Consider the following 24,964-nt stretch of genomic DNA (forward strand, 5'->3'; position numbering starts at 1 on the left):
TATTTCCATAAAGCCAACACCCACCTCTCTGCAGATGAGTGTACTCTCCCTCTTCTTCTCCTGACTCATATCTGGGTACAGCCTTTTCTGCTGCATGCTCTGCCTTCCACATGGTAACTATTCTGGCAGCATCCTAGTACAGGCACTGCACTAGATGGTGTGAGAGATTAAAAGTCTAATAATCGGGCTTCCTCCGGTGGCGCAGCGGTTGAGCGCTGGGTTTCTAAGCTGCCCGCAGCCTCTGCAGCGCCGGTTCGATTCCCAGCTGCTCCCAGGCCACCGGAGGAGGGTCCCACATGGCGCGCAGACCTGTCCTGCCGCCCACTGCTCCCCTCAGCAGTGTGCTTGGGTCCTTCTGCCTGCTCTGCTCCCCGCTCTGGCTCTGGTGAATTCTCTCACCCTCCCACGCTTCTGACTGTACCCAGTGCTTGTATAAATAAATAAATAAATCTTTAAAAAAATAAATAAATAAAAGTCTAATAATCAAACTGAAGGAGGAAATCAGGATTGGAGGGTGGTGCCGGACTCATTGCTTATTCTGTGAGACCTGGCACAATATTCCTGGCCTCTCTAAGTCTCCAATTCTCTTCCCAGCCAACCTTTCTTCATAACTTGTTGTGAGGATCCAAAGGTTTCATGAACAAGACTATACCTGGTAAACTACAAAGAACTTAAAACCGTTATTACAATCTAGTTACAAGCTGATATTGACCCACCCTGTAGACAAGACACAGAAAAGCCCATTGAGTGACTGAAGATTTCCAGCCATTTGCGCTGGCCCGAGGGCAGCTTAAGGTAAGACTCAGGCCATTCCTGCTCAAGTTCCTTAACCAGGAACTGGCATGCAATCTGTGGTCCATATATGAGAATGTGCCAAATTTATCACAGATCTATGGGAGCCCAGACTTGTGGGAACACACTAGCAGAATACAATACAGCAGGCCTGCTATATGAAGGCTGCACACCATGGTTCAACCTGGAAGAAACATGTTCCAGAAATCAAAGATCTGGATCTGGTTCTGCTGCTTGTTAGCTGGGTGGGTCATCTGTCCATTTAAGGCCTTAGTTTACTCATGTGTAAAACTCACATTCCATGAGTAAGATAAGTACTAAAAGGGTTGTCAGGCAGAAGTAGGCATAAACAATCCAAGCGCAAGAGCTAGAACAACAGAGAAAAAGAATACCACTAAAAGCAACATTTGCTGAGCATGAAATGCATGCCTGGCACTGTTCTAGTGCCTTAAATTTACTGAATCCTCATATGCACTATATAAGGCAGATGTCAATACTATTCTCATGTTAAAGATAAGGTAAATGAGGGCCTCCCCGGTGGCTCAGCGGTTGAGCGCTGGGTTGCGAAGCTGCCCGCGGCCTCTGCAGCGCCAGTTCAACCCCCGGTGCTCCCCGACCACCGGAGGAGGGTCCCACGTGGCGCGCGGACCTCTCCTGCCGCCCGCTGCTCCCCTCAGCAGTGTACTTGGGTCCTTCTGCCTGCTCTGCTCCCCGCTCTGGTTCTGGTGAATTCTCTCACCCTCCCGCCCTTCTGACTGTACCCAGTGCATGTATAAACAAATAAATCTTTAAAAAAAAAAAAACATTAAAAAAAAAAAAGATGAGGTAAATGTGGCCACATAAGTCAACCAAGGGCACACAGCCTAAGGATGGTAGAACCAGGATATGCCCCAAAGCAAGCTGGCTCCAGGGCTCAATTCTCAAGTTCAATAAAGAGCAGTGGAATGGATAGATAGATAAAGCAGCAAATATGCTGGTATGACTAACATGCTGATATCGCTAACTATCCATCTGTCCAGTATGTTTCAGAAGGAACTACTTTATGAGGGAAGGAAAGAAGGCAGGTTGCATGCCATGGTTACTAAGGTCTCAACCAACTCAGGTGCCACAAGAGTACATTCCCAAACTTGCCATGTTCTTTCTCACCTCAACATATTTGGACACATGGTGCCTTTCAACTAGAATATCCTTCCTCTGCCAGGCAAATTCTTGATTCTTGTCGTCTCTCAAGTTTTGGTTTGGTGAAGCCTTTCCCAAACTCTCTGCTCAATTAAATGCCCTATGTGGTCTTGGAACATAGGGAGGGCTTAGGATAGAGAAAAAGGTTGAAGTGGGGAGAAAAGGAGCACATGCATGGTGCTGCTAGTTAAAGAACATTGGGAATAAGAGTAGAGAGGTACAAAGACTAAATGTTAGACTAACATTAGATTTTGAAAGCAGCAGGGAGCCACTGAAGTTTTCTAAAGCAAGACAGTACCATGATGACATGGCATTTTGGAAATCAGGGAAAGGCAAAACAGAGCTATGACCTTTCCTCCCATAGCTGTCCTGGATCAGGACTTTCTCCAAAGGAAGCCAGTAATATCTTTATTTCCTTATAACAGGGTGGTCCCCAGGAAAAGGGGAGGTTCCAGGTTCCCTGGCCCACCCAAAGGAGGGTGGGGATGAGCAGGGAGAAGAAGCTGGAGACTCCAGAAGAAAGGAAGCAGGATGGAGAGCAAGAAGCAGACCTGGAGGAGGCACATGGAGCAGAGAAACATGTGAAGAAACTGTGCTTGCTTCTTGGTCCTGGACTGGCTAAAACAGATGTGGGTGAGAGACCCGTGGGGAGATTAAGAATGGCAGCTTTTATCTTGATTTTGATTCTGTCCTTTCCTACCAGACTTGTCTGGCTGTTTAAATCTTTAAAAAAAAATTATAAGGGGGTAGCCTCCCCAGCGGTGCAGCAGGTTGAGCACAGCACTGTGAATCTCTCTGCAGCCTCTGCAGTGTGGATTTGATTCAGTGTGGATTAGATTCCTACATGGTGCGGCAGACCTCTCCTGTTGCACCCACTGCTCCCCTCAGCAGTGCTTTCGATTCATTTGTCTGTTCTGCTCCCCACTCTGTCTCTGGTGAATCCTCTCATCCTCCCGTGTCTCTGGCCTGTACCCCAGCTATTGTATAAATAAAAAATAAATTTAAAAATATATATATAAGGAGGCCTCCCTGGTGGCACAAGGGGTTAAGACGTAACCTATGAAGCTATCTGCAGCCACTGCAGCACAAGTTCAATCTCCAGCTGGACAGGAGCAACCCACATGGTGCAGCAGACCTCTCCTGTCTCGCCCACTGCTCCCCTCAGCAGTGTACTTCAGTCAATCTGCCTGTTCTGTTCCCCACTCTGTCTCTGATGAATCCTCTCACCCCCCACACCTCTGGCCTATACCCCAGTTCTTGTATGCATAAATAAATAAATCTTTTTAAAAATTATAATAAAGTTCCTTTCCATTAAAGGTCTGATGTGTTTTGTCTTGATACAGTGGATGGCAGAACCTATTTAGAGAAGGCAGGTTTGGGACTCTGGGGTGCCACTCTCCCTGCCCTGTAACATCCTCAATAGCAAAGCACACATGTCAAAACATCCTCCAGTTCACCCAGGACCTTTCTCTTCCTCATTGCCTCATTACCATCAAGGGCCATCACACACTTCAAATTTCTGGTGTGTAACAGCAGTGCAGGCAGGTGGTTGTTGGGGGGGGTAGGTGGGAGGGCCCTCACAGCTGTAGAACAAGACCAGACAGTTTGCTCTAAGGGCCCAATGACCTGCACAAAACAGGAAACAAGGGCCACTATGGAGAAGTCATCTGAATCATGCCACAAAGCAGGCTTGGTCCTGACCAAGTGACAATGCCAAGGCAGGGAACACTGAAGAATTGAGAGAAATGAGGTCCCCACTCAGGACAAAGCAGACATGCCACTGGCTAAGGCACAAGGCTCGTGCAGGGAGAGATGAGATTAGACAGGAGAGAGATCAGACAATGGGCTCCAACCCATTCAAAGAAACATTCATTTTGATCTCTCAGGCACTGGGGAGACCCTGTGGGATGCAACTGAGGTTAAACAATGTTTGTGGCCTGCTTTATCTTTGTGGTACATACCCACATTTCTCACATTCTGTCTTGAAAAGGAAGAGAATTTTATCTGCACAGTTCTAATTGCATAGATCTTGGGTTCAAAGCCATTCCAAATTATTGATTAATATTTTTGACATGGGGCCTCCCTGGTGGCACAGGTGGTTGAGTGCCACACTATGAAGCTGTCTGCAGGCTCTGCAGCGTGGGTTCAATCCCAGCCAGCCAGGAGAAACCCAATGGTGCAGCAGACCTCTCCTGTCTCGCTCGCTGCTTCCCTCAGGGGTGTATTTCAGTCAGTCTGTCTATTCTGTTCCCCACTCTGTCTCTGGTGAATCCTTTCACCCTCCCGCACATCTGGCCTGTACCCCGGTTCTTGTATAAATAAATAAATAAATCTTAAAAAAATATATTTTTGACATGATAATGCCAAGATGGTATTTTTCTCCAAATTTCTTCTAAACTCAACGGTGACTAAGAGTCTTTTTAAGTTTTCACTAGAACTATATTTAACTGTTTCCACCAACGTCAAGAAATATCTTATTAAAGGTTATAGATTGAACATAAAATACAAGGTTGGAGAATGAGGACTGTACATTATTCAATATGTTAAATCAATCTTAGGACACTACAAGGGGAAACAATTGCTAAGCACTGGCGAGGAGCCAGGACTGTATTAAGACAAGAATAAGTGAACAAAGATGGCCCTTTCCTCAGAGCTTGCAACTCAATGAATTTTACAAAGCAGGTTCCAAAATTAACATGGCAAATTACTAAACCAAAACCTATCATAGGAAATTCTCACCTTAAAGTCTTCTGTTATAATCCTGTGTTCAACCCTCTTTCTGCCCTGAGTCTACATGCTTTTCTAAAAGCACACCATCTTAAGAGCACAAATAGCTAATCTCTAATCTCTGATTTCAAATAAGAATTTAATTTTAACTCTAGTCCTCTTCTACACAGGATTTGATTAAATATTGCTCGCTGTGATCAAACCAAAGTCCTTCTCCCCAGACCACACCTATTATGAAAAAAGGTGTGTTTGTACTATAAAACAATAATGTTTCAGACTTTGGTCCATGATACAACTCCAAGACTTTTAAGATATCACCACAAGCTAATGTCACAGGTATATGAGGTAAGGTAGCTAAGTGGACATGAATGGCAATGCAAATCAGGAGCTTAAAGAACAAATGTGAAACTTGGACACACTTAGCACTAAATAATAAGTAATGTACACTAATGATAGTAACCTACTCTACCATGCTTATTCTCAAAAAAAATGAATGGAAAAATAACTCATCATTTTAGATGCTACTATAAAGACATTTTATTATTATTGCACAAAATTCTTAAACCTGTATTAAAATATCACAACACATTTTCACAAGTGTATATGCAGACCTGAGACACAAAGATAGACTTACTCAAGTCCCAAGATAGTCTTATTTTTATTACTAATTTAATTACCCTTTATTGCCTATAGGCAGGACAACCACTGTAAGATTATCCCAGTCCAGTTTTTAAACCTTGGCTAAGCCTTCACTTGTACCAACCCAAGTCCCAACTTCCCCTGCCCCAAATCTGATAAACATAAATAGGTTTATTTATTTATTTATTTATAAGATTTTTTTTTTTATTTGTTTATTTATACAAGCACTGGGTACAGTCAGAAGTGCAGGAGGGTGAGAGAATTCACCAAAGCCAGAGCGGGGAACAGAACAGGCAGAGTGACGAAGTACACTGCTGAGGGTAGCAGCGGGCGGAAGGAGAGGTCTGTGCGCCACGTGGGACCCTCGCCCAGTGGCCGGGGATCGAAGCAGCGCTGCAGAGGCTGCGGGCAGCTTTGCAACCCAGCGCTCAACCACTGTGCCACCAGGGAGGTCCTAAACGTAAATAGGTTTAAAGGAGACTGCATGGTCCTTTTTCTCCAAGTGGGATACAAAGGGAAAAATTAAAGAATTACATATTCTTGAGACTAAAGAACAATCACCAGCTCCTTACAGGAAAAAGGGTGCAGAATCTGGAGTCAGAGACCCACATTTGAGTGTTAGTATCAAAACTTAATTTCCAATCTAGCTTGAGTCCTGAATCCTGCAGAGTCCACAGCTTCCTCTTCTGTTTGTGGCTGTCACATACCAGCCACACATGGCTGGCCTAAGTAGTCAGACACCATATTTTTGAACACCTTATAGAGAGTGAGGTAAGATGATTTTATAGGATGTGAAAGACTTTCAAGCACACCATGTGAGTGCTGTGTGTGGATACTTAATAAGTTGTGACAGTTCTAGATGTCCTAGGGATTTTCATAAAAATAAAATAAGAACTGACATTTTATAAATCACCAGTTCTTACTGTAGTGCATATGACTCTCTAACATTTATTTTGCTACATATGTGATTACTGATTTTGTGTTTTATAATAGGCAGGTACCACTATTCACAGCTTTATCGTCCCATATACTTTTTCAGTTACAGAGGTTGAATAGCCTCTGGATTTAACTCTGCTAGATAGTCCACGGGCCACCCCTAAGGGATTTAAGTTCCTACTGAGCACAACTGTACATTCTCAGTCATTGGAAAGAAAAAAAAAAAATCCATATCAAAGTAACAGGACAGAATTGGCTATTTTCTCATAAAACCCAATGTGCAAACAGATGATGACTCCATAGCTCATGAAGTCTTCTCTAAGCTTCAGACTCATATATCCAGCCGTCTGAGAGATAGCTCCACTTAGTTGTCTCATGGACACCTTAAACCCAATATGGCCAAAATCGACTCATCTCCTCTCTCCAGAACTTCCCTTCCCAAAGATGTTTCCTTTCTCAATAAACGGCACTGTCATCTCTCCAATTGCTCAAGTCAGTAATGTCAAAATCATCCTCGACTCCTTTCTCCTTCTAATCCTCTACCCACATCTAAACCTCAAGAACTGCTTACTCTACTTCCTAAAAAGCTCTCAAAATTATCCACTTTGTGCCATTTAGTTGCTACCACCCTAGCCCGAGCCACCCAATAGCTTAGCTGGACTTTTACAATAGCCTACTAAATGACCTGCTTGGGTTCACTCTGGCCCTTCTCCGACTGGTTCTTGACAAAGCAGCAACAACCCTCATGGCACACTGCATACAAGTCCACTTTTTCAAAACTCCTGTTTAATAGAGGCTGTAAAGGACTCCTATGATCCGGACCCTGACTACTTCTCTAACCTTGTTCTCCTCCTGCATTCTATGATTTACTAAATTATAAGACCATAAATATAAAAATTATATATGGGGCCTCCCTGGTGGCACGAGGGGCTATCCGCAGCCACTATGAGGCTATCTGCAGCCACTGCAGCAGGAGTTCAATCCCCAGCCAGGGAGCTACCCACATGGCCCAGCAGACCTCTCCTGTGTCGCCCGCTGCTCCCCTCAGCAGTGTATTTCAGTCAGTCTGCCTTTCTGTTCCCTGCTCTGTCTCTGGTGAATCCTCTCACCCTCCCACACATCTGGTCTATACCCCAGTTCTTGTATGCATGAATAAATAAATCTTTAAAAAAAATTCTAATAAATAAATAAATAAATATTATATAATTACAAGTATTCATAGGAAAGTATTTGCCTCTCCAATTTTAGGTTCTAGGGCCTCCCTGGTGGTGCATGGGGTTAAGACACAACCTATGAAGCTGTCCATAGCCTCTGCAGCACATGTCAAATCCCCTGGCCAGCCAGGGAGCTACCCACATGATGCAGCAGACCTCTCCCAACTCACCCACTGCTCCCCTCAGCAGTGTACTTCGGTCAATCTGCCTGTTCTGCTCCTCATTGTCTCTGGTGACTCCTCTCATCCTCCACACCTCTGGCCTGTACTCCAGCTCTTGTATGCATAAATAAATAAATCTTTTTTTAAAATGTAGGTTCTATAGGGATTTAAACAAAATATGTTCTTCAAAGATTTTTTTTTTATGTGTATTTTGGAAAAGCTAGTTTTTGCCTCATGAAAATGGCATTGAGAATGTAAGCTTTTGCAGTAAGCCATAGAATACAAACCATAAAAAAAAATATAAAACGTACAAACCACATGTGAGCTATATGAGTCAAAATTTGCTAAATGCAACATAATATCTGCCCTCCTCTTCCTCAGTAATTAAATCCTGATTTTTGGCAGAATATATGGGCTTGGAATCAAAATCTTCCCCAGCCTCCTTTGCAGCTAAGTGTGACCATATGACTAGGTTTGGGCTAATGAGATGTGAACCACACCCTAAAGTGAAAGGGTGTGGCCCTCTCCTTCCCTTTTTCCTTTTCTGATGGCTGGAATGTGAAAAATGACAGCTGAGGGAGTCACTTGGGTTAAGTGGAAGGGACCTGTGGAGGAGGATACCACAAGGATAGCACAAAATAGATGGAGAAAGGTCCTTGAAAATTGTAACTGCCTGGACTGACTACCTAGACTTTCACTCAAGAGGCTTGTTTGTTTAAGCCACTGATGCACTGAAGTTTCCATTCCTTGAAGAAGCTTCTCTAACCCTAATAACATCATACCATTCTTCCAGGCTCTCTATTCTCTGGACTTATGCATGCAAGTCTCTCAGCCTGAAACACTGCTGCTACCTTCTGCTCCTTGTCTGCTTTCATCCTTCAAATCAGAACTAAAATGTTACTTTCTCAGATGGGTCTTCCCTTTTACTTGCTCTTTCCCTTCATACTCCCCTTACTTGTAATTACTGACCTAATGGTCTCTTCCAGTGCTACATTTTCTTTAAGACCAAGTTACAGCTTCTTGACTCTTTGGCTAAGATCAAGTATAGTATCTTTAAGTCCAAGTATCTGTTTTATCCAAGGTCAACCAAGTTCTTGGCACTCAGTACTTGCCCAACAAATATTTGCTCACTGAACACATAAACAGTGTCATACTTCTTGAGTGATTTCTGGACCACACCTGGAGAACGTCTTGGCCTTACCTTATATTACAGGACCTGTGACTCTGGATTTAAGTCTGTTACACAGACACTCTCACAATGTAAACACTTTCTCCCCATTCTCTTTTGGACAATTCTGAAATATACCAACCCCTTCAACAGATCTGCACAGCTCTTTCTGGCATGGCTTCATTTTCTTATAACACTCCTAGATTTGGAGGGTAAAGTATTATATGCACTCTTGGGATTTTTCTTTAAATGGAAATCCTTCACTAACCAATATTACCGACATTTGCAGGGGCTGGGATTCCTTACAGGTATTTTTAGAGGAAGATAAAAGGAACATACCAACCACATTATCTGAAGAATTACATTCTTAGAATATTTTAAAAGCCTCTGGGTGAAAAGTATACGTCACTTGTTACTGGTATCACAAGTACCTGTTTACTGCTTTATGTAGCAAGAATCTACATGACTTACTCATTTTCACAAATAAAGTACCTTTCAAACATGTGAAATTAAAGAACTGAAGTCCCAAGAAGGATTGGCACATAAAAAACAAACAAACAACAAAAATTAAGATATCTCAGCGATAGTCTCAATTTTGCCAATGATTCCCTGGCCGACCCTGGATCAGCCCTCCTCTTCACTCTGCAATGAAGTGTTTAGTATAGTTAATTCCTAAGGCCTCTTCCAATGAAAATATTTTGTTGCCACATAATTTTTTTTTGTTAATGATTTAGTAAATCTGCCCAAAACTACAAAATTACAAGTATTCACAGGCAACCTGGTATTTGCCTATCAGTTTTAAGTTTTACAGGGGTTTAAATGAATCCAAAATGTGGTTCTTCAAAGATTTTTAAAATGTTTGTTGGAAAAGTTAGCTTTTGAACGTTAAATTTCCCAGTATGTTATTCTCTTGCCACATCTTTTCTCATGACACATTCAGGCACCTACACTAGATTCAGAAGGTGCTCTGCAAAAATCCACTGGCCAATAAAACAGAAAGGTTTTCACTGCCACTCCCTTGATTCCTCCACCTCCTTTCCCTTAAACCGTTCTGGAAAATCCAGCGTCAGGCAACGGCGCGAAAGTCTGTACCACAACCTGCCAGTTCTTCAGAGCAAGGACGGCCTGGTCTAGTCTTTCCACGCCGCTAATAAAGGTTACCAAGATTCGCAGCCATCTCCAGGCGTGAGCAGGCTGGAAACGCCCGGTTGGGACCCAGAACCTACACGCTTCCATTCGCCGAACCTGCGGACCCCATCAGTTCCCGCCGGGCCTCCCCCAAACCACCGCCCAACTCCTCACGCCCTTGGGGGCGAGCGCTCTAACCCAGCCCCGCAATCGCCCATCGACCCTGACCTCCTCGAACTGCTCGCCGGAGCAGCCAGCGCCACGAGCCTCCAGCAGCTCCCGGAACTGCTCCAGGGTGACGGACTCTTCGCCGCGGCCCAGTTGCTCCTCCAGCCAGCGCAACAGCGCTCCGTGGTGCCTGGACACCAGGGACTCGCAGGTCGGCCCGGGTCGCAGCGCAGCCGCCGCCTCTCGCAGTCGGGCCGGCTCCAGCAGCGCCGCGGGAGGCGGCAGCGCCGGGGCCACTGGGCCCGCGCCGAGGGTCGTCCCCGAGTCTGCAGCCCAGTCCTGGTGCGGGCTCCAGCCCTCACCCCCGGCGGCTGCCGCTTCGTCTTCGCTGCTGTAACTCGTAGCGTTCCCCATAGGGTCTCGGTCTCGGGCGCTCGGCTTTCTGCCGCCGCCGCCGCCTCCCCGCCTCGACCTGTCAACCTCCGACGGCACCCGGCGGGCGGGGACGGGGAGGGGACGGCGGCGGCGGCGGCTTCCGGCTTCCTCGCCGTCAAGGAGAATGGCTGTCGCAAAGGTGCCGTTAAGTAAACTCTGTCAATTTACGACAGCCAGCTAAGGACAGCCGCTCAACAGTGGAGCCCAGATGTCTAAGCGGGGAGCGTTTGTCATACGTCTACGTCATCCCGCAGCCTCCTTTGCCACCATCTTTGTTGGGGGCACGCAACACGCACACTGAGGAGGCTTTTTGCGGCTTCCCTTTCACGGCCTCCTTTCAGATGCAAAAGCTATGCTGAAAGTATGAGGAAGGGTAGGCGTTATGGAGTTAATTTTGCGCCAAAGACTTTTTTCCTTTTCGGAGCTCTGTTTTCCTGAGTGACAGGCGGAAGAGGGGGAGCGCGGAGCGTCGCGTCGGTGGCGTCACGGACGGCGGCTCCGCCATCTTAGTTGTGGATGGCGAGGCGGCAACTTCGGGAGCGGCTGTCTAGATGCTGAGGCTCGGCGGCCTTGGGCTCTGGCTGGGCCTGGCCGTAGCGGCGGCGGCGGTGTTAACAGCGCGGCTGTTGGGCTGGTGGAGTCCCCGTGCTGGTATTCGCCTTTTCATACCCGAGGAGCTGGCCCGCTACCGCGGCGGCCCGAGGGACCCGGGCCTCTACTTGGCGTTGCTCGGCCGCGTCTACGATGTGTCCTCTGGCCGGAGGCACTACGAGCCCGGGGCCCACTATAGCGGCTTCGCAGGTATTAGCAAAGGGGCGCACGCCTTTTCCTGCTCTGACGCCGGCCCCCAACCGCCTCCGCGTCATTCATACATTTATTTATGTACTCCCCCACCCCCATTTCATCAGTCCTGCGTGGGAGCCGGGGTCAACAACCATCCTTGTCAAGCACCACCCTTGTCTTTCTGACACCAGCGGGACGGTGACCTACTCTTATCGGTCTCTACCCTCCTTATACGTTTCCCTTTGGTTCCCCACCATTCCGTGTGACTTAGTTTCGAGAAACACTTTTCCAACTTCTTGTTACCCACTACCCACTGTTAAGAAGCTTTCCAGTACCACCGTGTGGCTCTCAAAGCAGAAAGAGTAATGCGATGCTGTTCCAGGAACAGCATCTACCTTCTTATTCCAATCAGCTCTTTTTTTTTAAAGAAAAAAAAAAAAAAAATGAGATTAGGGCACCAGGAAGGTATCTGATCACTTCTGAATTTCATAAGTACTTGGAACAAATCTATGCAGCATGTTAGGCCTCAAATAACATTTGCCAGTGTTTGTTCTGCTGTTCCAATTTCCATCTGAAGGAAATGAAAGTTGTGATTTGCTTAAAGTCTTCACACTTAAATACTGACAGGACTTAGACCTGAGAGGACCAACAAAAACAGTCTATAACGTTTAGAGATGTTGTCTTAATTCACAGGAGAATGACTGTCTCCTAGATTTAAAAAAAAAAAAAACAAGAGTGAGACTATGACTAAGGCTACTATTAAATACCCATTTTCCACTTGTCATTTTGTTAGGGAAATTGGGAAGTTGCCTCTGGCACTTAAATTCAAGTCACTTCCCTCTCTCAAGGAAGAACTTCATAAATAGAAACTTCAACAGAGAAAGAATTAAGTTCTGCAGTGTTGTCAGACACCTCACATAGTCCATCAGGGGAAAGGACTTACCCAGGGCTCTACAGTGAATTATCAATAGAAGTAGAACGACCTGGAATCAAAGGTTTGTGTTTGTTGGTTTTTTTAACCCACCAGGTGAACACACTTTTGGTGCACTGTCCTGCCATACTCTGATACAGCTGTCATCACTATATTCACTTGTGAATATAGTGTTCTTTGATGCACAAATTTTAAAATTTTTTAGTTAAGTTTAATTTGTATATATTCTTTTTTGGTTGCTTGTGTTTTTGGTGTCATATCTAAGAAATCATTGTCTAATCCAAGGTCACAAAGATTTGCACCTGTATTTCCTTATAAGAGTTCTGTCGTTTACCTCATACTTTCAGGTAGTTGATCTATTTTGAATAATTTTGCATGTGGCTCTTCAGTTATCAGAGCACTATTTGTGGAAAAGACTCTTCTTTCCCTTATTGAATTGTCTTGGCACCCTTATTGAAAATTGACTGTAGGGCCTCCCTGGTGGTGCAGGGGTTAAAGTCTCAGAGCTATCAAGCTATCACCAGCCACTGCAACAAGAGTTCAATTCCCCTGGGGGGAGCTAACCCACATGGTGCAGCAGACCTCTCCTGTCTTGCCAGCTGCTCTCTCAGCAGTGTATTTAAGTAAATCCACCTGCCTGCTCCCTGTCTCTAGTGAATCCTCTCACCCCAACACCTCTGGCCTACAGCCCAGTTATTATATGTATAAATAAATAAATCTTTTTTAAAAAGAAAATTAATTGACTGTAAATGTATGGGTTTCATTCAATCAATATTATTGAGAATTTACTAAAGATCAGACACTGTACCAGTGTCTGAAGAATCAACATTAAAGAGTTTGTGTGTTTTCTTCCCTGGTAAAGCTCACAGATTAGTAAAAAGACAGACATTAAATAATTACACATTTAAAAAAAGAAAGAGAAGAATATTATATAAATAATCATTTTTGTGCGAGTTTTAAAAGGAACGTGAACTGCTATTCTAGGCCCTCATCTAGTTAGGGAGGAGGAAAGTGTAAGGGCGCAGCATAGTGGGAAGGTGAAGTTGGTGGTAGCTGGCAAAAGGCCCTGCAGGGCGTGTTAAGGAATTTGGACAGTAGTTACTATAGAGAAAAAAGAAACCACTGAGAATTTTTAAGCTAGGGAATATCCTTATCAACTTGTGTTTAAAAATTCAGTTTGGGACCTCCCCTGGTGGCTCAGGTGGTTGAGTGCAGCGTTGTGAAGCTGTCCGCAGCCTCTGCAGTGCGGGTTCAATCCCGGCTAGCCAGCAAGAATCCCACATGGTGCAGCAGACCTCTCTTGTCTCACCAGCTGCTCCCCTCAGCAGTGTATTTCATCAGTCTGCCTGTTCTGTTCCCCACTCTGTCTCTGGTGAATCCTCTCACCCTCCCACGCATCTGGCCTGTACCCTGGTTCTTGTATGTATAAATAAATAAATCTTTGAAAAAAAAATTCAGTCTGACTATTGTATAGAAAATCAACTAGTGTGGAGAGAATGGATGTAGGGAGACTTACTAGGGTCTACTTTAGTAATGAAAGATGAAAGATGATGACAGCCTGGCTTTCTAAGTGATAGAGAAAGGTAGACTGACATAAGAACTATTACTAAGAAATAAATTATAGCCCTAGGGAACTCTTTTTTTTTTTTTTAAAGATTATGCATACAAGAACTGAGGTACAGGCCAGAGGTGAGGGGGTGAGAGAATTCACCAGAGACAGTGGGGAACAGAACAGGTAGAATGACTAAAATACCCTGCTGAGGGGAGCAGCGGGCAAGTCAGGAGAGGTTTGCTGCCCATGTAGTTCACCCCCTGGCTACCTTTGGCCGGGGATCGTACTCCTACTGCAGTAGCTGTGGATTGCTTCACAGTGCTGTGCCTTAACCCCTTGCACCGTCAGGGAAGCCCTGGGGGACTCTTTGGATGTGAGGGATAAAAGTGTTGTCAAGAACTGCATTTCTGGATGGAACAACTGTTGATACTTAAAGAGAAGGGAGGGCCTCCCCTGGTGGCGCAGTGATTGAGCGCTGGGCTGCGAAGCTGCCCACAGCCTCTGCAGCGCAGGTTCGATCCCCGGCCACGGGCGAGGGTCCCACACGGCGCGCAGACCTCTCCTGCCGCCCGCTGCTCCACTCAGCAGTGTACTTTGTCGGTCTGCCTGTTCTGCTCCCCGCTCTGGCTCTGGTGAATTCACTCACCCTCTCGCACTTCTGACTGTACCCAGTGCTTATATAAATAAATAAATCTTTAAAAAAAAATAAAGAGAAGGGAATGCTGGAATAGATGCAGGTTTCCTGGGGCTGTGGGTGCTGCAGACCATTAGTTCAGGAGGGCATTTTAAACTTGGATGTCTGATATATCTAGGTGATGTTGAGTAGACAATTGGATATACAGGTCTGGAGCTCAAGAGAAGTCTCAGTTAAAGATAGAGATTTGGCTGTCTTTACCATGGTTGATACTGGAAATCATGGGAGTAGATGAAATTGTCAAATGAAGAGTGTGAACGGAGCAGAGGTGGCCAAGAATTGATCCCTGAGGCTGGTAGAAAATGAGCTAGACAGGTAGGAGACAAACCAGGACGGTGTCATCATGGGAGCCAAAGAAGGTGGCTCATTGTGTTAAATTCATTATTTACATAAAAGAATGTGATAAATGCCAAAGGTGTGTTTCCAGGATCCAGAAGTGTCTAGCACAGAAAGGCTTATCTTTGCTTGGGAGTGGGGAGTAGGGTTTTCAGATGTTTCTCAGAAAACAGATCTTTGTATTGGTACAATGTGGATGATTTACAACTTAATCAATTCTAAATGTCTTTCCTGCAGGCCGGGATGCATCCAGAGCATTCGTGACTGGGGACTACTCTGAAGGAGGCCTTGTGGATGATGTTTCTGGCTTGTCATTTTCTGAGATGCTGACCCTTCAAAACTGGATTTCATTCTATGAAAAGAATTATGAATTTGTTGGTAGGTATTCCATAGGTTATTTCTACAGAGTTCATTTCAGTGTCTTGAATTTTAAGGGGCTAGAATTCTTTGGGGGTTTGGACTCAAGGTTAATATCTGAAAAATAGCGAAGGATAGGGCCTCCCCGGTGGCGCAGCGGCTGAGCGCTGGGTTGCGAAGCTGCCCGCAGCCTCTGCAGCGCCGGTTTGATTCCCGGCTGCTCCCCGGCCACCAGAGGCGCGCAGACCTCTCCTGCCGCCCGCTGCTCCCCTCAGCGGTGTGCTTCGGTCCTTCTGCCTGCTCTGCTCACCACTCTAGCTCTGGTGAATTCTCTCACCCTCCCGCGCTTGTGACTGTGCCCAGTGCTTGTATAAATAAATAAATAAATAAATAAATAAATAAATAAATAAATAAAAGTAAATCTTAAAAAAAAAAAAGCCAAGGATTTTTCACCTTAAACTCTGGTTATTTAGAGTGGCAGTGAGTCCCGGGAGGAAATGACTGGGGCACTTGTTTCCCCTCACTCCTAACCTTGGGAGAGGAGTGCCTGGCCATTTATTTTGGCCTATGTTGCCCCCAAAGCCAAGGGTTGCCTGTGCTATCCTTGAATAACCAGCTTCAAGAAAGCAGCTTCCCTTTCTCACTGAGTTATAGGCATCTGCCTTCAGCACACACAGTTAGGAAGGCTTGAAGCATAAGTTTGTGCACAGTTTTGACAAATACCCTTTTATTTTGCCTTTGAGGAGATAAACATTAGCCTGTGTCCAGCCTGAGAATTGTCTCCCAGGTGTAAGTAATGCTAATCAAACATTTATTGAAGCCAGTGGTATAGGGCACTGTACTTGCTATTTACTAGTTAGACACAAGGAAACTAACTTTTTATTTTTTTTAAAGATTATGCATACAAGAACTGGGGTATAGGCCAGAGGTGTGGGGTGTGAGAGGATTCACCAGAGACAGAGCTGGGAACAGAGCAGGCAGACTGATTGTAATATACTGCTGAGGGGAGTAGCGGGAGAGACAGGAAAAGTCTGCTGCGCCATGTGGGTAGCTCCCTGGCTGGGGATCGAAATTGTGCTGCAGTGGCTATGGACAGCTTCATAGGTTGAGTCTTAACCCCTTGGCCACCAGGGAGACCAGGAACTAACTTTTTAAATGGGAAGACACTGAATGGTATCCTAAGAAATGTTAGACATTAAACACTAGATTGCTTCACACACACTGCACACTGGGATGATTTGGGCTCTTTTTTTCCCCCTCTAGCTACATCTAACCTCTCACTAGAGCTCCATTTCAATACAACTAACTTCCTAAGGAATATCGGTGTCACTTCACCATTGACACAGGCCTAAATCGGAAGACTTTTCTCTGTCCCTAATGCCTATAAATGACTGTCCTGTCATTACCTTCGGCTACCCAGTCTTTTTACCCAGTCCACTTCAGGTCATTTCTGAGACCACAACCATGTCTGCCATTGAAGCAATTGGCAGCTGTCCATCTGCCCTGCAGAGGACCTGGTTCTCCCTTTTCACCATGAGCTTGATACTAAAGTTGAAACATCACCAGGTTAATAAGAAAACACAACACAGAAGAATAAGAAAGGAGTCCTGTGAATGTGTAAAGGATATCAGACCAAACATGTCATACTGGTATTTGGGGAGCAAACAGATATGTTTGATGAGATGAGTAAACTAGTCTTGTTTGAACAGTGTAAATATGTCAGGACATATTTGAATATCTACTATAGAGAAACAATGGTTCTGGTTCTCTTGGGAACCAGGGATAAGTTTAATGTATTTCCTGTGTTCGGTTAGCATGTTCTGGGTGGGAGGAGGGAGGCTGTGTTGGGCTCTTTCAGGACACCAGAATAGGTGTCCTGACACATCAGAGGATGAAGGTCTATATATGGATGCACACTGAAGTGGCGACAACCAGGAAGCCATCTTGGCAGCCACATGGGCAGGCTGCCAATTCCGAGGGAAAATGAGATGTTGTCTGTTATGTTCTGGATATAGCATTTGCTTGGCCCCCCCCCAGCCAGTGGTGGCCACTATTCTAATTACACAGCTTCTAGAATTATATTCCTGTTGCCTCTACTACCATCGTCCTCTTTTTTGGGGTGATACATCTAAAACAAAAAGACAGGCTTGTCACCATGCAAGACAGAGACCTGTATAGGTAGACTGTCTGGGATTAGGATCCAGACCCTTCATTTAGTTTTGACAAGTATTTAAAACAAAAGTGACATAATTAGAATTAGAACAGTCAGGATAGGGAGTTGGCACTGAGAGGATATACTGAATCTTGGACCCACTGAATATAAGTACCACCTGGAATCTAAGTTCTCCGACCCTGACTTGGACCCACATAGCTGGGGCACTGCGACCCCTTCCCCCTATTCTAGCAAACCTAGAAGTGCTTTCTGCTGTCTCTCTTGCCCTGTGACAGGTGCTGCCTATGAAGGCTACTCGCTCCTCATGTCTTGGAGACAAAAGTCCCTGCACCTAAGTACTGAACCCTCTGGCTCTGGCCTATAAGCTCACAGACCACTTGCTGGCTGCTGCCATAACTTAGAACTTCTGATGAATTTTAAATAAAGCCAATTTCTACTCACTCTGTCTGCTAAAGGACTATACCAGAAGAGAATAGTGGAGGGAGAACATGAAGGACATGAACTTGGAGTGAAACCCACTTACTAGCTTAATAGATTAGTTATTTTATCTCCCAGTCTCTCGCCTATGAATATAGAAATTAGAACACTAATTTCTCTCTCGTAGGATTGTTAGGAGGATTAGGAAAATATAGGAAAGGTGCTAGCATAGTGCCTGACACTGAGTAAATGCCCAATAAATTATTTATAGTTGTATAAAACAAAATAATTCAATGATAGGAAGAATATTACTAAGTATTCATGCATCAGGCATTTATTGAATATCCACTGTGTGCCTCCCAAGCACTTTGGAGCATCAATAAATGCATCACACATGGTTACACTCTCAGGGAACTAATATCTAGAAAGAAGAAAGATTTTGTAATTTCTGTGCTAGAAAACTCTACAATTAGGACAGGGATGCTTCTATTTAGTGTCTTTTTTTTTTTTTTTTAAAGATTTATTTATTTACACAAGAACCTGGGCACAGGCCAGATTTGCAGGAGGGTAAGAGGATTCACCAGAGACAGAGAGGGGAACAGAACAGGCAGATCGACCTAAGTACACTGCTGAGGGGCATTACAGGAGAGGTCTGCTGCACCATGTGGGACCCTCGATGGCCGACCGGGACTGAACCAGCACTCAGAGGCTGTGGACAGTCTCACAGCATGGCGCTCAACCACCTGCAACACCAGGGGAGGCCCTTCTATTCAGTGTCTTGTGAGATGTTGTGAGACTTCAAATTCCCTCCAATTTGAGTTATTAATAAATAAGCACCCAGTAGGCTCCTGGAGTGTCTTGAAGTCGGAACTTCAGGAACTTAATCCTTACTCCAGCTGCCTAAGAAGGGAAACATCTGGTCATGCCTCCCTCCCACTGTTACTCTGACATCAGCTTTCCTGTCACCACAGGGAAGGTGATAGGAAGGTTCTATGGAGAGGATGGACTACCTACCACAGAACTGGCCCAGGTAGAAGCCATGATCACCCAAGGCTTGGAAGCAAATAAACAGGAACTGAAAGAAAAGAAGAAGTTTCCGCCATGCAATGTTGAGTGGAGCTCAGCCAGGGGCAGCCGGTTCTGGTGTTCCCAAAAGAGGTAAACAGCCTTTCCTTCTGCGCCTCTCCACCTCTCTCCCAAATCCAATTTCTAGGTCATTCCAGCTCTCTTATTCAATGAAGCCATAAACTGACTTTTAACTCAAGGGAACTTTTTCAAAATACATTCTCTGGGATAGTGATTTTCAACCATGGCTGTATGTTAGCCCCTTCTGGGGAATCTTAACAATTACTGATGGTGAAACATCACTCTAGACAATTAGATGAGAACCTGCATATGTTTTTGTTTTGTTTTACAGTCATAACACTTTATTTTTACTTTGTGCATACAAAAATGCAAATCCAGAGAGCAGTAAGCAGTAGTGGCAGGTGCATTGCCCAGCCCAGCAGCAAACCTTGTCTAGCAAGATTTTAGTTTTTTAAACTTTTAGTGAATACATACATTATATAAAGCAACAACAATAAAAATATACCAAGTGGTTAGAAACTTAGCTATTTCTACCCCCAAAATAATGATTACTGTTATCAAGATTTCAGATGGGACAAAAAAAATAGAATTTAAAAGACCAATAACATGTTTCATGAAGAAGTAAAAACTACCATAAAATGCCTTTTTTTTCTGTCACATTGATTAAATTTCTGAAAAGCCACACACACAGACAAAATAAAAACTCTGTAACTGGACAGTTAACACTTAACAGTTGAGTTGTTAACCCAGGTAACTGCAGACTAGTTTAAAGACTCTTTTAGATATTTACCCCCCCACCCCCCCAGGGTCCTCATCTTATTTTTTAATTTTTATTTTATATAGTTTTACATCATTTTTCATCTTTGTACAGTGTATGCATTTTCATCTTGGTTATAGTCCCCGTGTCCCATGTCTTTTAGATACTTTGAAGGCTTTTTTTTACTTTGAAGGCATTTTATGCATTTCTCAGCATAACGTTTCAGCCATCCTGCCCTTTTTGCTTTAACACACGCCAGAACAGAAATGCTTGCATCATTGAGTCTCTGTTTTAGTTCTGAAAAAGAAAGCAATGTTCAAAAATATTTAATAGAACTATAAAAACTACAGAAGGGAGTCTTCATAGCAAAGTGTCTTTGTTCTGCACAGTTTCTTTGTATACTCCTCAGGATTGGTTTATCTGCCCTTTGAATACAACAGGACCTGTCAGACTAAGTTGAATGAAAAATAGAAAAGGTCTGTCTACTATAAACCAGGAAAGTAAGACCTTGCCATTAAGATTGCAGATATTGCTGCTGAAGCTTTGGTTCCATCTTTGCTGACATCAATTTTTTTTTTGGTAATTAAATTTATTTTCTTACATCATTGTTTGGTTTCTCCCCTCAGGTATAGTCCCCGTAGTTCTGCCACCACAGCACCCATGCACTATCATTCTAGAGCAGATGGTAGAGAATGCTAACTCGGTTTTTGCTTTTTGCACCATGTGAGGAACATGAAGGTTTTCTGATCTTGTTATTTTTGCAAAATTAACCTTCGATGGATCAATCCTCTTGGCATACCAAGAACTTTTAGTGACGCCTTCAAGTGTAGGCTGTAGCTGTGACCTTGGGCAAGAGGGCCTGCCCCCACTTGGATACCAGGGTGCCCGGCTGGCTGTCTGTGGTCTTGGTGCTGATGTGAGGGGTGATGGGCGGCAGTGGCAGGAGCTCTCAGTCTGCAGGTGATTAGCATGCCAATGCTTTCTCAGAGGTAGGGCAAATTGATGAAGTTGTATTAAACATCAGTGGGGGTGTTTATGGATCCTAAAGAACCAGAGACAGCTTCAGTGGTTCCTTGGTGACTTCTAGAAGTGGCATGACTGGTTGCTAATGAGCACTGTAGCTTCAGAGGGAAAAGGCAATTCAGTTTGAGAGTGTTCCTTTCTAAAACACAGCTTATTTATAGGGATAAAGATAAGAGATAGTTCTTCCTTTCTTCCCTGGTAAAGAATTCTATTTCTTCAGTCAAAACATATCTTTTTCTTTCCTTTCCTTTTTTTTTTTTTTAACAGAGAAATAGCCATACAAAAGTTTAATAATAACATGTGTACCTTCTGTGTCCATGGGAGAGACCCAGCTTGTCTGAGTCACTCCCTTTCTTTCTTTTTTTTTTTTTTTTTTAATAGAGGCATGCTTTATTTATTTGTTTGCTGGCTTGTTTGTTTGTTTTGTTTATACATGCACTGGGTACAGTCAGAAGCGCGGGAGGGTGAGAGAATTCACCAGAGCCAGAGCGGGGAGCAGAGCAGGCAGAAGGACCGAAGTACACTGCTGAGGGGAGCAGCGGGCGGCAGGAGAGGTCTGCGCGCCATGTGGGACCCTCCTCTGGTGGCCGGGGAGCAGCCAGGGATCGAACCGGCGCCGCAGAGGCCGCGGGCAGCTTCGCAACCCAGCGCTCAACCGCTGCGCCACCGGGGAGGCCCACTCCCTTTCTTTTTCTTTCTTTTTTTTTTTTTCCCTCAAATTCCCTAAAGACACTGCTAAAGAAATCCTGGCCTGGGAATGGGAAGACTTAACTACTAGTTCTTGTTCTTTTTGGCCTGTTCATTCTGTTTCCTGTTCATCAGCACAAATCATTCCTGCCCACGGGAGATGGGGATGGAGAGAGGAACTTGCAGCGAATTCCTGAGTGCTGTGTTAAAACTCTGTAAATTCTGTGTAATCTCAAGATGAACAGGCTAGAGGGAGAAATAGTTTCCTGTAAGAATGAAGTAAGGAGAACCAGGTTAGAATAGAAGCCACAGGGATTATTCCAGGTTGCTTTAGGAAAGTTGGAGAGAATATATTGTTTCTGCTTCAGTCATCACTCAGCCTGAACTTATTTGAGTCTCTCAAATCTCTTTTAGCTCTGCTGAGGGAAAAACTGAAGGCAGACACTGGACAAACCTGCTCACTCCCCTTACCTCCCACTCTCAAGGGACTCAAAGTAAAAGTCCAGCTCTCACTTAGGGGGGGTCGGGAGGTCTGCTGTCTCTAGCTAAGTTGAGGAGGGCCACCTCCCTAAATGCTAAGCTGCGGAGACCACCCTCTTCTAAGGCTAGAGGCCATCCCTTGTTGCTCTGCTGGAACTGATTCCTCATATGGACAAGAGTAGACAACACAAACCAACAGCTTTCCCTAGGCCAAGCTACCGTATCCATCACTCACTTCTTCCACCTGACTCCGAGGGCACAGAAAGGAAAATCTTTTCTCTCCTGGCCATAAGTTTTAAAGAGACAGATTTTCCAATGTCATCATGCCTCCAGAAACCTGAGGCATGAGAACCTGGCCTGCCCACTTCCGGACAAAGATGTACATTGTAAGCACATAGCCTGCATGCAGGTGATTGCAGAGGGCATCGTCCTCCATGGAGGGTCCATTTAGATGCTTGACTTTGCTCCCTTGAAGAATCTCTCTCCCTTTTCCTCACCCCATGTCTGTGTAATCCCACACCCGTGTCTGTATAATCCCTTCTTGTTCTCATGACTGGGTTGCTTAGGCTCTGCCTTTCACAAACTCTCCCACCCCAAGTGGGTTTGGCCCTGTCCTTATGCTTCAGCCTAATTTCTTGTTTCCTACTCCCATGTGCATCTTCTATTAGACTGGGAGAAATAAGCCCTGAAGGCAGGGACTGGGTGTGAAGCAACTAACACTGAGGGTGGGATGGCTGGCTGGGAGGAAGGAGGCAGGCGTTCCAGGGCCCTGTCAGCCTAGTTGTTGAGTGAGCTGCAAGTGAGGTAGTTCTCACTGAGTTGCAGACTTTCTCTAGTCTGCTGGTATGTGAACCTCTACGGTGCTCACACAGTCTCTATGTGGGCATCAAGAATCTCATTTTCCTTTTGCAAGGCTTGTGAATCCATGGGAAATTGCATTCAGTCCACTAAGAGGTAGGTCCCTCAGCCCAGGATAGAAGGTTGCTTCAGATTATGATGGGCCAGAACTTGATCCTCTGACTCTGCAGCCTGGCAATTTCAAGGACTCGGTCTGGCCAAGGCTGTGACTACAACCTATGCCAAGGGCCTCCCAGAGGAGGCCGGCCCATCAGGCCCTGGGTTGTTGCCTCAGCTGCCTATCCCCAGTAAGTGCCTCATATCCTAAGATCTAGAGCCTGCACTAGGATGTAGTAGGGAAGGGAGAAGAGAATCAGATACAGACATTGCATTTAAGTTCACAGTAAGGGAAAGCCTGCCACCGCCATGCAGGGAAATGACGCTGCCCCTTAGAAGGGACAGGGCTGGGGCAGGGCAGCCCACTGAAAGGACACTGGACTCTGCCCCAAAGCGGGAGCTGGAGTGTTAGGAGAGAACATGAAGGTTCAGGGACTGAACATTGCGGACCACCACCTTGGAAGAATGCCAAGATAGCAAGTGGAATGACCCCTACTTCTCACAAAGCCTGACTCACTGCTCCCTCATTCCCCCTTCCCACAGAGACTTAGGAGTTTGTGCTTTTAAGAAGTTCTCTTTCCTTCTCTCCACAGTGGAGGTGTGAGCAGAGACTGGATTGGCGTCCCCAGGAAGCTGTATAAGCCAGGTACCAAGGAGTCCCACTGCGTGTGTGTGAAAACCACCGGTCCCCCTAGTGACAAGAAACCTGACAACCCTACACACAGGAACCGTGGAGACTTGGACCACCCCAACCTGGAGGAATATGTAGGCTGCCCATCCCAAGCCACCACATGTTTCCTCCCACTGTAAACTGGTGCCCTGCTTGGAGAACCCTGCCTGGAACCCTGACAGGCCCTCGACTCATGCCCTAGGATGGCTCCTGACCTGAAAAAAGAGAACATGGAAGGACATTGGCCACACCCTGCAAGCGTGACTCGTGTCTCCTTATTGTGGGCTCCCCGTTCTAATGACTACGGCCAGGACTCGGCAACCTGACAGTTTTTGCCACTTCCTCCTCCATTCACTCTGGCCAGTTTTTGCCATGTTCCCCCCTAGATCCATTTGCCAGCCTCCTTCCAAGCCCTCAGATATTAATGGCACAAATATGTCCAACTGAAAATTAGCTAAACCGAAGGGCTTCCTTCCCATGGACTCCCAGGCTGTCCAGATCAACTGAGGGCTGGGCCCTGCCTCTAATTAATTCCCAAGCCTGTCAGAACATCAGGGGCACTGTCAGCAAGGAACTACAGCATTTCCTTACAACCCAGAAACAAGCAGACCTGCAGAAAGCCATATAAATAAAGTGTTAACAGTGTTCAGGCTCCCCATGGCTAAATTTGTGACCCCTGACTTTTAGTACCTTTCTTAGAAGTAACAGCCCCACCCTAAGGCAAACTTGAATTTACAGCAAAAGCAACATTGAGCTGATTGAGCTTGGCCAATACAATGAGAGGTGACAATAAGCAAGATAGGTGAATTCTGGAAACGGGAAAGGCTTTTTGCCCATGTGGATGCAGCAAATCCAAATGCCTCTGAATAAGCAACAGTTTAAAGCCAAAGATGCTGTTTCTTTCTTTTTTTTTATATATTCATTTTTTTTTTTAAAGATTTATTTATTTATTTATACAAGCACTGGGTATAGTCAGAAGTGTGGGAGGGTGAGAGAATTCACCAGAGCCAGAGTGGGGAGCAGAGCAGGCAGAAGGACCGAAGTACACTGCTGAGGGGAGCAGCGGGCGGCAGGAGAAGTCTGCGCGCCATGTGGGACCCTCCTCCAGTGGCCGGGGAGCAGCCGGGGATCGAACCGGCACTGCAGAGGCTGCGGGCAGCTTCGCAACCCAGCACTCAACCACTGCGCCACCGGGGAGGCCCTATATATTCATTTTTTTATTTACATACAGAAGAGCTGGGGTGCCGGTCAGGCGGATCTGCTGAAGTACACCGCTGAGGGGAGCAGCAGGAGAGACAGGAGAGGTCTGCTGAGCCATGTGGGTAGTTCCCTGGCCGGGGATCAAACTCAGGCCACAGTGGTGACAGCACTGAGACTTAACCCCTAAGCTGCCAGGGAGGCCCAATGCTGTTTCTTGTTGAAACACCTAGAATCAGGTGTGATGTGTTTTCAAAGGAGAAGTCTAAATTTTCAGCAAAAACTGTTTCACAGCTCTAACAAGGCAAACTGGCTGGCTC

At 45.4% G+C, this 24,964-nt stretch overlaps 2 protein-coding genes across 4 annotated transcripts in view; one reads left to right on the forward strand and one right to left on the reverse strand.

The window, feature by feature from the left end:
* Positions 1-10,526, reverse strand: part of ZZEF1 (zinc finger ZZ-type and EF-hand domain containing 1) — a gene marked incomplete at both ends in the record, with an annotated part of 109,391 nt that extends 98,865 nt beyond the window's left edge. For both annotated transcript variants that reach the window (XM_084236826.1, XM_084236827.1), the window contains one exon: positions 10,173-10,526. In XM_084236826.1, coding sequence (XP_084092952.1) covers positions 10,173-10,526 — 354 coding nt within the window. The remainder of the gene's footprint in view (positions 1-10,172) is intronic.
* Positions 10,527-11,036: 510 nt separating this feature from the next.
* Positions 11,037-23,587, forward strand: CYB5D2 (cytochrome b5 domain containing 2; the record flags this gene model as incomplete). Of its 2 annotated transcripts, none has more annotated exons than XM_084237015.1 (4): positions 11,037-11,348; positions 15,081-15,221; positions 18,762-18,948; positions 23,371-23,587. In XM_084237015.1, the coding sequence occupies 4 exons, from the start codon at positions 11,099-11,101 to the stop codon at positions 23,585-23,587; spliced, it is 795 nt and encodes a 264-aa protein (XP_084093141.1). The 2 variants fall into 2 exon arrangements, with proteins under 2 accessions (XP_084093141.1, XP_084093140.1); XM_084237014.1 differs by having other exon boundaries at positions 11,099-11,390.
* Positions 23,588-24,964: the final 1,377 nt, after the last annotated feature.

The sequence above is a fragment of the Talpa europaea genome, assembly GCF_964194135.1.
Source record: "Talpa europaea genome assembly, chromosome: 7".
Lineage (NCBI taxonomy): Eukaryota > Metazoa > Chordata > Mammalia > Eulipotyphla > Talpidae > Talpa > Talpa europaea.